At 37.7% G+C, this 12,775-nt stretch overlaps 1 protein-coding gene across 3 annotated transcripts in view; it reads right to left on the bottom strand.

Moving 5' to 3' along the window:
* Positions 1-10,660: 10,660 nt before the first annotated feature.
* CNGB3 (cyclic nucleotide gated channel subunit beta 3) overlaps positions 10,661-12,775 on the bottom strand; it is a 151,763-nt gene continuing 149,648 nt past the window's right edge. For all 3 annotated transcript variants that reach the window (XM_045454542.1, XM_045454543.1, XM_045454544.1), the window contains one exon: positions 10,661-10,978. In XM_045454542.1, the coding sequence (XP_045310498.1) occupies positions 10,718-10,978 (261 nt within the window). In that variant the 3' untranslated portion in view covers positions 10,661-10,717. The remainder of the gene's footprint in view (positions 10,979-12,775) is intronic.

Below are 12,775 nucleotides of genomic sequence, written 5' to 3'. Positions count from 1 at the left end.
CATGGGGTGTTTCTAGAGGCAACTGGGAGACATTTGGAAGTACAGTAAAACCTTGGTTTGTGAGCATAATTCTTTCTGGAAACATACTTGTAATCTAAAGCACTTGTATATCAAAGCAAATTTCCCCATAAGAAATAATGGAAACTCAGATGATTTGTTCCACAACCAAAAATATTCATACAAAATGATTACAATAGGAGGAACCAAGATAGCGGAAAAGCATGGAAGTTTTTTTTTGCATCTCATGTCCATGAAATACAGCCAGATCAACACTAAACCATCCTGCACACCTAGAAAACTGATTTGAGGATAAACAAAACAATCTGCTCAAACTGAACAACAGAACTCAGCAGGTACACAGTGTGAAGTGAACTGGGATAGAGAGAAGCCGTGGAGGGCAGGGAGCAGTTTTTGCTTGCAGGGAAAGGATGGAAACTTGGGGAGAGAATGGGAAAACACCCCCCCACAAAGCAGCTGGAGAGAAAGTGGAAGAGTGGAATCAGCTGCAGGGATTGAACTAAGAAGAGAGAGAAGAAAGGAGAGGGTTTAAATTCCATTAAGACTCTATAAACAGGGGGAGCACAGAATCTGAAACTCCATAGCTCAATACCTGGTGGTGCTCTGCTGGGAAGGGTGAATCCTCAGGAACAGAGTGAAGTCTGGGGAGTCCTCAGGCCACATGGGGAGAGGCAGTTCCCCTTTTGGGAAGACATTTGGTAGAGGTGGTGTGGCCTCCCCACAGGCAAAGGTGCCAGCAGACCCCAGAGAATAGCCACATCCACTGGTGTTGGAGCGAGGACGTTAAGGGTGAAGCCTGTCACCAAATGTGTGTTGTGATTTGCCATAATCTCTGAAATGCTACTGCTACACAATCGGGTGAACTTTTTCTGGGGCAGGCTGGCACCCAGCTGCAGTCTCTGCGCATTGGCAGCAGCGCGGTCCCGCAAATGTTCCTGCGGTTGGGCTGGCACCTGGCCATTGCTCAGTGAGACCCTCCCACAGAGAGTCAGAAGGGGTTAAAGCCAAAGTTGCTCAGAAGTGAGGGGTCAGAAAATACAGCTGCATCTGAGATAAAACTCAGGAGGGAGGTGCTGCCTGGAAACCTGACAGCTTGGTCATGGACAGTGTAAAAGCGGGGAGTGGATGGAAGCTGGAGACAAAAGACAGGTGCACAATTGCTGATCAGGGAGAATAGAGTTCCAATACTACAGCCTGGGTAGCTGGGTGATGCCATTTTCACCCCTCCCACACATGTGCATACACACCGACAAGCCCCACATCAATCCACCCAATAAGCTAAGCAGTGCCATCTAGTGGAGAACGGAGCTGTTACACTAAGACCCTCCCAAATGGGCCAACTTGGCACTTCAGGAACACCACAAGCCTCTCCACCTGCTTAGCTTATGAACTATAAGTGTTCACAGTTTGACTTTTAGAGGAAAACGATGTAATTTCAACCATATTTTAGTCTGTTTGCTGGTCTATCTATTCCATTTTCTTTTTTCTTTTTCATTTCTTTTCTTTTTCTTGAATACAGAAAGAGAAAAAATTTATTTTTGTTTTTAATTTTTATTAAAAATATTTAAAATTTTTTTCTACTATATTTTTTACTTGTGTGTAATTTTTTTCAACTTCTATTTTATTTCCATCATTTCATTTTATTCTATTTCACTGTATTCATTTTTCAAATTTTCAAATGTTTTCCTTTATCCTTTTTTTCCTTTTTTTAAATTCTCTTTGTTCTCTAATCTATCAAGCTCCTTTCAACACCCAGACCAAAACACATCTAGGATCTAGCAGCATTTATTTGATTTTTTTGGGGGGTGTGTTTTTAATTTTTTAATTTTAATTTTTTTACCTTATTAATTCCCTTTCTTCCTTCAAAATGACATAATGAAGGAATTCACCCCACAAAAAAGAGAAGGAAGAAAGGAGAACCAGGGACTTAATCAACACAGATACAAGCAAGATGTCTGAACCATAATTTAGAATCATGATAATAAGAATACTAGCTGGGGTCGAAAATAGATTAGAATACCTTTCTGTGGAGATAAAAGAAGTAAAAGCTAGTAGGATGAAATAAAAAAATGCTATAAATGAGCTGCAATCTCTAATGGACGCCATAGTGGCAAGGAGGGATGAGTCAGAGCAACAAATCGGTGATATAGAGGACAAACTTATGGAGACAAATGAAAGAGGAAAAAAGAGGGAGACTAAGGCAAAAGAGCACGATTTAAGAATTAGAGAAATCAGTGACCTATTAAAAAGGAACAAAATCAGAATCATAGGGGTCCCAGAAGACAGAGAAAAAGGGTAGAAGGGTTAGGTGAGCAAATCATGGCAAGAAACTTTCCTAACCTGGGGAAAGACAAAGATATCAAAATCCAGGAAGCACAGAGGACTCCCATTAGATTCAACAAAAACCGACCATCGACAAGGCATATTATAATCAAATTCACAAAATATTCAGGCAAGGAAAAAATCATGAAAGCAGCAAGGGAAAAAAGTCTTTAACCTACAAGGGAAGACAGATCAGGTTTGTAGCAGACCTATCTATAGAAACTTGGCAGGCAAGAAAGGAGTGGCAGGATATATTCAATGTGTTGAAGCAGAAAAATATGCAGCCAAGAATTCTTTATCCAGTAAGGCTGTCATTCAAAATAGAAGGAGAGATTAAAAGTTTCCCAAACAAAAATTAAAGGAGTTCATGACCATTAAACCAGCCCTGCAAGAAATTTTAAGGGGGGCTCTCTGAGGGAAGAAAAGATGGCAAAAAAAAAGACCAAAAGAAACAAAGACTAGAAAGGACCAGAGAACACCACCAGAAACTCCAACTCTACAAGAAACATAATGGCAATAAATTCATAACTGTCAGTACTCACTCTAAATGTCAAAGGACTAAATGCTCCAATCAAAAGAGATAGGGTAACAGAATGGATAAGAAAGCAAGATCCATCTATATGCTCCTTACAAGAGACCCATTTTAGACTGAAAGACACCTTCAGATTGAAAGTAAGTGGATGGAGAGCCATCTATCTAATGGTCAACAAAAGAAAGCCGGAGTAGCCATACTTATATCAGAGAATCTAGACTTTAAAATAAAGACTGTAACAAGAGATGAAGAAGGGCATTATATGATAATTAAGGGGCCTATCCACCAAGATGACCCAACAATTGTAAACATTTATGCTCCAAATGTGGAGCACCCAAATATATTAACCGATTCATCACAAACATAAAGAAACTCATTGATAATAATACATAATAGTAGGGGACTTCAACAACCCACTTACAGCAATAGACAGATCATCTAAACAGAAAATAAACAAGGGAACAATGGCTTTGAATGACACACTGGACCAGATGGACTTAACAGATATATTCAGAACATTTCATCCTAAAGCAGAGGAATATACATTCTTCTCCAGGGCACATGAAACGTTCTCCAGAGTAGATCACACAGTGGGACACATATCAACCCTCAACAAGTACAAAAAGACAAGATCATCCATGCATATTTTCAGATGACAACGGTATGAAACACGAAATCAACCACAAGAAAAAATTTGGAAATGTAAAAATATTTAGAGAGTAAAGAACATCTTACTAAAAAAATGACTGGGTTAACCAAGAAGTTAAAGAGGAAATTAAAAAGTACATGGAAGCCAATGAAAATGATAATACCACAGACCAAAACCTCTGGGACACAGCAAAGGCATATATATATATATATATATATATATATATATATATATATATATATATATTATATACATATATATATTATCTGCATATGTATATATGCATATGCATATATATAAATATATAATATATATATTTATAATATATAAATATATAGGCATATAGTATATAGCAATCCAGGCCTTCCTAAAGATGGAAAAAAGTTCTCAGATACACAACCCAATCTTACATCTTAAAGAGCTAGAAAAAGAACAGCAAATAAAACCCCAATCCAGCAGAAAACAGGAAATAACAAAGATCAGAGCAGAAATTAATGAATTGAAACCAAAACAAACAAACAACAACAACAAAAACAACAATAAAAAACAGTAGAATAGATCAATGAAACCAGAAGCTGGTTCTTTGAAAGAATTTAAAAAATTGATAAACCCCTAGCGAGTTTTATCAAAAAGAAAAAGGAAAGGACCCAAATAAATGAAATCAAGAATGAAAGAGGAGAGATCACAACCAACACAGCAGAAATACAAACAATAATAAGAGAATATTATGAGCAATTATATGCCAATAAAATGGGCAATCTGGAAGAAATGGACAAATTCCTAGAAACATATACACTACCAAAACTGAAATAGGAAGAAATAGAAAATTTGAACAGACCCCTAACCAGTAAGGAAATCGAATTAGTAATCAAAACCTCCCAAAAAACAAGAGTCTAGGGCCAGATGGATTTCCAAGGGAATTCTACTAAACATTTAAGGAAGAGTTAACACCTATTCTCTTGAAGCTGTTCCAAAAAATAGAAATGTAAGGAAAGCTTCCAAACTTTCTATGAAGCCAACATTACCTTGATTCCAAACCCAGACAAAGACCCCACTAAAAAGGAGAACTATAGACCTATTTCTCTGATGAACATAGATGTGAAAGTCCTCAACAAGATATTAGCCAACCATATCCAACAATACATTAAAAAATTATTCACCACGACCAAGTGGGATTTATACCTGGGAGGCAGGGCTGGTTCAGTATCAGCAAAACAATCAATGTGATTCATCATATCAATAAAAGAAAGGACAAAAACCACATGATCCTCTCAATAGGTGCAGAAAGAGCATTTGACAAAGTACAGCATCCTTTCTTTATAAAAACCTTCAAGAAAGTAGGGATAGAAGGATCATACCTCCAGATCATAAAAGCCATATATAAAAGACCCAATGCTAATATCATCCTCAATAGGGAAAAACTGAGAGCTTTCCCCCTAAGGTCAGGAACAAGACAGGGAGGTCCACTCCCACCACTGTTATTCAACATAGTATTGGAAGCCTTAGCCTCAGCAATCAGACAACACAAAGAAATAAAAGGCATCCAAACTGGCCAGGAGGAGGCCAAACTTTCACTCTTCGCAGATGACATGATACTCCGTATGGAAAACCCAAAAGATTCCACCAAAAATCTGCGAGAACTGATCCATGAATTCAGTAAAGTCACAAGATTTAAAATTTGTGCACAGAAATCGGTTGCATTCCTATACACCAATATTGAAGCAACAGAAAGAGCAATCAAGGAATTAATCCCATTTATAATTGAACCAAAAAACATAAAGTACCTACAAATAAATATTAACAAAAAAACCTCCCAAAATCTAAACAAAAACAACCTATACACTGAAAACTATAGAAAGCTTATGAAAGAAAATGAAGAGGACACAAAAAAATGGAAAAAGATTCCATGCTCCTGGATAGGAAGAACAAATATTGTTAAAATGTCAATACTACCCAAAGTAATCTACATATTCAATGCAATACCTATCAAAATAATGTCAGCATTCTTCACAGAGCTAGAACAAAAAATCCTAAAATTTGTATGGAACTAGAAAAGACCCCAAATAGCCAAAGCAATCTTTAAAAAGAAAACCAAAGCAGAAGACATCACAATACCAGACTTCAAGATGTATTACAAAGCCATAATCATCAAGACAGTATGTTACTGGCACAAGAACAGACACTCAGATCAATGGAACAGAATAGAGAACCCAGAAATGGACCCACAAACATATGGCCAACTAATCTTTGACAAAGCAGATAAGAATATCCAATGGAATAAAGACAGTCTCTTCAGCAAGTGGTACTGGGAAAACTGGACAGCGACATTCAGAAAAATAAACCTGAACTACTTTGTTACACCATACACAAAAATAAACTAAATGGGTGAAAGACCTAAATGTAAGACAGGAAGCCATGAAAATCCTTGTGGAGCAAGCAGGCAAAAGCCTTTTTGACCTGTGCTGCAGCAACTTCTTACTCAACACGTCTCCAGAGGCAAGGGAAACAAAAGCAAAAATGAACTACTGGGACCTCATCAAAATAAAAAGCTTCTGCACAGCGAAGGACACAATCAGCAAAACTAAAATGTGACCAACAGAATAGGAGAAGATATTTGCAATGACATATCACATAAAGGGTTAGTATCCAAAATCTATAAAGAACTTACCAAACTCAACACCCAAAAAACAAATAATCCAGTGAAGAAATGGGCAAGAGACATGAATAGACACTTCTCCAAAGAAGACATCCAGATGGCCAACTAACACATGAAAAAATGCTCAATATCACTCATCATCAGGAAAATACAAATCAAAACCACAATGAGATACCACCTCACACCTGTCAGAATGGCTAACATTAACAACTCAGGCAACAATAGGTGTTGGCGAGGATGCAGAGGAAGAGGATCTCTTTACACTGCTGGTGGGAATGCAAACTGGTACAGCCACTCCGGAAAACAGCATGGAGGTTCCTCAAAAATTAAAAATAGAACTACCCTACGACCAGGCAATTGCACTACTAGGTATTTATCCAAGGGATACAGGTGTGCTGTTTTGAATGGGCCCATGAACCCCAATGTTTATAGCAGCACTATCAACAATAGCCAAAGTATGGAACGAGCCCAAATGTCCATTGATGGATGAATGGATGAAGAAGATTTGGGGCATATATATATATATATATATATATATATATATACACACATACATACATACATGGAGTATTTGGGGGATATATATATATGGAGTATTACTCAGCAATCAAAAAGAATGAAATCTTGCCATTTGCAACTACATGGATGGAACTAGAGGATATTATGCTAAGCGAAATTAGTCAGAGGAAGACAAATATCATATGATTTCACTCATATGAGGACTTTAAGATACAAAACAGATGAACATAAGGGCAGGGAAGCAAAAATAATATAAAAACAGGGAGGAGGACAAAACATAAGAGACTCATAAATACGGAGAACAAACAGAGGGTTACTGGAGGGGTTGTGGGGGGGGGGATGGGCTAAATGGGTAAGGGGCGTTAAGGAATCTATTCCTGAAACCATTGTTGCACTATATGATAACTGATTTGGATGTAAATTTAAAAAATAAATTAAATACAATGGTAAAAAAATGATTACAATACTGTAATATAATACAAAGTAGTAATGAAAATACAAAATATAAAAAAAACTAAACTAATAACCTGCACTTTCTTTTGAAAACCTTCATGGCTGGTGTGATGGAGACAAGAGAGAGGAACATTATTGTGTAGGATGACTTCCACTATCATAATGGAATCACTGCTATCTATTGGCTTAATGGAATCTTTTTTTTTCCCATGAAACTTTAACAGATCCTATGCAATGATCTAGTTTGAAGCAAGGCATTCCTAAGTTTACTCCTGTATGGAAAAGCAAAGTACTGTCCATACGTGCTTTGAAGTGACAAAAAATATGCTAGTGGCAGTTGTGGGGACCTTCAAACATCCCAAAAAATCACTTTTTGCCAAATGCCATGGTCTGAGAGCAAACAGTGAGCTTGGGAGACTATCACCCCACAATCCTGCAGCGTGTGCATGCACGCCAGACAGAACAATTGGTTCAGTTGTGATCATGTGATGTTTGGCGTCACGTACTACTTTTATTGTAAGACATCACTTGTTTTTTAAGTTAAAATTTATTAGAAATGTTTGCTTGTCTTGCGGAACACTCGCAGAACAAGTTATTCGCAATCCAAGGTTTTGCTGTATAGGGAAGAGGAAAGCGATGGAGAGACAACATCCTGTACTGTGGCAGGCAGCATGGACAAATGCCAGAGGAAGAAAGGTAGGTCATAGTCCAGAAAAAGCAGGAAGATGAGTGTCAGTGAGGGGTATGTTTGGGGAAGTGGTAATTAAATTTGGATAAGTAAGATTTAGGACGGACTAGTATGTTCCTGAGCAGGGAAATAACATAGTCAAAAGGGGTTGCTACGATTTGAACGTGGTGTCCCCCGCCTGCAAAACTGACATGTTGAAATTCTAACCTCAAAGGTGAAAATATTAGGAGGTTGGGCCTTTGGGAGGTGCTTTTTCCTCATGAATAGGATCAGTGCCTTTGTAAAAGAAGCTCCAGAAGCATCCCTTGCCTCTTCCACCTTGTGAAGACCCGGTGAGAAGGAGTCTGCTATGAACCAGTAAGAGGGCCCTCACTTTACAATGCTGCACCATGGTCCTGGACTTCCAAGCCTCCAGAACTATGAGACATAAATTTCTGTTGTGTATTAACTACCCAAACTGTGGTATTTTGCTATAATAGCCTGAATGGACTGACAGTAGTATTTTAGAAAGATCTGATTTTTCCCTTTAAAGGGCTGAGAAGGCAGATCAGTGATTAGAAGAGATTATAAGTAAAAAGTGTATGTTTATTTGAATTGAGCAGAAAAATATGTACTGAGATGTTAGCACTGGAACTTAAAAAGAGGATAATTAGAAATATTTAAGAAAGAAAAAAGATTTGGTGACACTATATAAACAATGGAAGGGCTACTGATTACTCATATTTTAGTTTGAAGGACAGGAAAAATGAAGATGATATTATCTAAAATAGGATAGTTTGGGGGTGCCTGGGTGGATTAGTCGGTTAAGTGTCTGACTTTGGTTCAGGTCATGATCTCATGGTTCATGTGTTCGAGCCCCATGTTGGGCTCTGCTGATAGCTCTGAGCCTGGAGCCTCCTGCAGATTCTATGTCTCCCTCTCTCTTTGCCTCTCCCCCACTCACTCTCTGTCTCTGTCTGTCTCTCTAAAAAATAAATAAATAAAAAATTTTAAATAGGATAGTTTGTGAGGGAAAATAAGCAGCAGGGAAGAACATAAATTGAAAAGGTGTTATATATTTTAATTTATTTATAGGATGTAAGGGGAGAACATATTATTCACAAATTCAGAATTTTTTCCCTATTACTAGACTTTTTTCAAGCTATATTTCCACATTTTGTTTCTTCCTTTTCTAATCATTCTTTCTACACATGAACTTCCGTTAATCAAGCAAGTGCTATTTAACAATTTCTCTCCATTCCCTCAACTCCTGAAAAACATCAACCAACCTTTTGTAAAGCTTGCCATGTGTTTATGATACTCAAACACTGTGTTCAAAAATGGTGACTCAACCAAATGGTACATTTTATTATAGTGATCGATTTATACATGGTTTGCTGAATGCATCTATGTTGTAGGCATTTTGGCCAACATGATTTGTTAAAATCCTCTCAGCAAAGTGCTGTTACAATGACCATCCTCTGGGACTTGGGAATAGCCTTATTATACAGAACTTAATGTTATACACTAATGGCATTTATTAGAATGGAATTCTATATATATTATTACTTCCGACATCAGCCTGGCTTTTTTAGTCTCCTCACAGCATGAGACTTTAGTAATTATGCTAATGTTAGCTGATTCATGAGGACAACTTCCTAAAGTGCACTTAATTAACTTGGAGATTTTGTAAACAGCTGTACATGTAGGTTCTGCAAATTGTAGGGATATGTCAATCTGACATGTGTACAGTCTGCCTTCCTAACCTCATCACTTTTTACTAAAGCTGAAAACAATGAGAAGCTGAGATCTGGCACCTTTATTTTTTTTTTAAATTTTTTAATGTTTATTTTTGAGACAGAGAGAGACAGAGCATGAACGGGGGAGGGTCAGAGAGAGAAGGAGACACAGAATCTGAAGCAGGCTCCAGGCTCTGAGCTGTCAGCACAGAGCCCGACGCGGGGCTCAAACTCACGGACCGTGAGATCATGACCTGAGCCGAAGTCAGACGCTCAACCGACTGGGCCACCCAGGCGCCTCGAGATCTGGCACCTTTAGAAGCAAACGCTTGAGGAAGATTCTGAGAAACATCACTTTAGCCTACCTGAAGATGGGGATGATCGGATTCCTCCAGTCTGAGTCTGTGGAGCCAGATGAGTTAGGCAGACTGTTGCCTTTTAAGTTGGTATGAGGGAAAATATTCAAGTTTGTTTCTTTAGCAAAGGGAATGAGTTTTCCAACATGTCGCTACAATGTGATATTTCCCCGTGGGTTTGTTAGTACTACTGACCAATATTGCTCCTCAGGGGACTTTTCTGCAAGTCAGATTTCACATCCACAGACTCCGTTATCTCTGCTTCCCTTCAATTCCAACTGCTGGATTGATATGATATTTGAATGACTCATCATCCTTGCTTGAATGGAAATCACCTGATGTTTTATTTTTGACATTTTATTGAAATCTCATAATCCCCTACAAGTGAGAAACAACAGTACCATGCAAGACTTTCACACACACACACACACACACACACACACACACACACTGAAAAGAAAAGGTAAGTGAATCACTTCAGGGCCAATCCCAAGCTAATCAAAATGGAGGGAGAAACATCATCAAGAAAGAATGGAAGAGAAAAAAACCTTACTACATAAAATTAGGAGAAATACCAATTGCACAAAGCTAATGACAATGGAGAATAGGGATGGTTTTGAAATAATCTTCTTATTACTACTGCATAAGATCACACTCTCACATAAGTTCTAGAAACTAAGCCAGGGATTTGTCTATGGATTCTCAGGGGTCCTGGCAAGGTCTTTTCCCCTCATTAATTTAAGCTACAATCCTGGGTACAATCTCTTTGGGAATTAGCTAGATTACATCTAAAGGTAATCAAACACTTATTGTTTAGCCTTTTCTTTAACTTCAATCATCAGAACTTCTTCCCCAGCCTCTGTAGAAGGAGCCATACTGATGATGAGTGATTGACGAGTAGTTCCTCTGGGTAAAGCTGCCCTTCTAATTGACTGGGGCATTTCCTCTGCTGTAACAGAATTTGCTCTACATTCGGAGCTGTCCTGTGTTTTCTCTACTGGTTCTCTTCCTTTATCTTCATATTCTCTTCCTTTACCCTCTCCTTCTTTGGAGTTTTCACTTTTTTCCTGGAAGAAGTAGTTACAAAAAGTTGGTTTTGAAATCATAATCAAGGACATTGGAGTCTTATGATTAATATTCAATGGCTAAGGATCACCACCAAGACAAAGACTGTCTGAATTAAGTTAATGTGGGAATCATGTCTGCCTTGCATTCTACTATCATTTGACAGCTTTGTGATGTGCTGAAGAAGGAGGCTGAGCTGTCACATTTGACAGTGTAATTCTGGACTGCATTTTTGTCCCTGACAAGGAATTCTCTTCCTATTGGTCCTCATGCTCACTGAACTATTAGACTTAGTGCTTAGGACTCTTTGCTTTAAAAATATGTACTTATTTATTTTATGAAGATGAAATTTTAAATATTTATTTTCTAATAAAAAAGTATTAACCAAATGCCATAAAAATACTACAGAAAGTATGGTTTTCCTGTTGCATAAGCTCATGGGAGAACCTCAGGGAGAAACTCATATCTCTTTCCTCATACAGTCTTATTCGTCCCACGGGTGGTTGAGCTATATGGTTTTAGAAACTATTATGCTTAGTATCATCTGTAGAAATTTCATAGTGAAAAAACATACTATGCTCTGTGCTGATGATACTTGGGGTCAGTTTAAGAGAGGCTCTTACTAGGTGTGAATGGCACATATAAAGTTGAGAAACTTACTTAACATGTTGACACATATTTCTTTACCCTGTAAGTCTTTTACCCAGATTATTATGTTTTTTAATTTTTTTAAAAGTTTTATTTATTTTGAGAGAGAGAGTGAGAGCACAAGCACATGAGCAGGGTAAGGGCAAAGAGAGGGACAGAGAGAGAGGGAGAGAGAGAGAATCCCAAGAGGCTCGGCACTGTCAGTGCAGAGCCAGATACGGGGTTGGAACTCATGAACCTTTACAGAGATTATTATTTCTATGCTGATTTAGCTTACACTGTATCCCTAATTTTCACCATAGTGCTTCTCTGTGAAAAGGAAGAGGCAAGTTTTAGTCTCTTGAGTGTGACTGGTTTATAATATTTGCTTTACCAATTTTCTGAAAGATCCAGTCAGCCATTTCTTACAGTTTAAGAGATAACATGACTAGATTCAGAAAACCTGCATCCCTGCTCTGTTTTTCAATAGCTGCCCCATAGACTTATTATAAGAATCAAAGAAATATGAAAATAAAGACAGAAAAACTGTAACATTTGAGTATCTTGACATTTCTAGGAATTGGGAGGCAGCTCAGTATAGGACTACAAGTGTGAATACCTGAGTAATAGTTTTCGCTCTCACTTCGCTGTCACTTTTTGTGAACTTATCCAAATAAATTGAGCTGTTTCTTCATCTATAACATGACGGGTTTGGATAAAATCTGTGAAGTTATTTCTGGGTTTAAACATTTGTGATATATAAGTGATTGAATATTTGTGAAAGTATTCACTGGCTCATTGGTAAAATGTGCTATATATTTATAGGTGTATATGTATGTTTATACATAAACAATTGATTCTCATTATTCCTGGTAGTTTTGTTCTATACAGCTGCCACAAACACAGAATTAGCAAATACTGAACCATTGCTCCTAGGGGTAATGCAGGATTTGGTTCGTATGAGGCTCTGGCCACATTTTTGTCAACAAATCAATACATAACCTTGTTTTATGAGTATTTCTGTTTAGGGACATTTATTTAATATATATTGTTGATTCATTTTATTGAACTCATGCCCAACAGCACTATAACTCATGCTTGAATGAAGCTTATCTAACACATGTCTTTTGTCTGTAAGGCATATCAGAAATTTTTGTGCTTAGGATCACTAG

This window comes from Leopardus geoffroyi, chromosome C3 (genome assembly GCF_018350155.1).
Source record: "Leopardus geoffroyi isolate Oge1 chromosome C3, O.geoffroyi_Oge1_pat1.0, whole genome shotgun sequence".
NCBI lineage: Eukaryota > Metazoa > Chordata > Mammalia > Carnivora > Felidae > Leopardus > Leopardus geoffroyi.
Note: the sequence above shows the minus strand (reverse complement) of the source record. Positions and strands in the feature narration are given on the sequence as shown.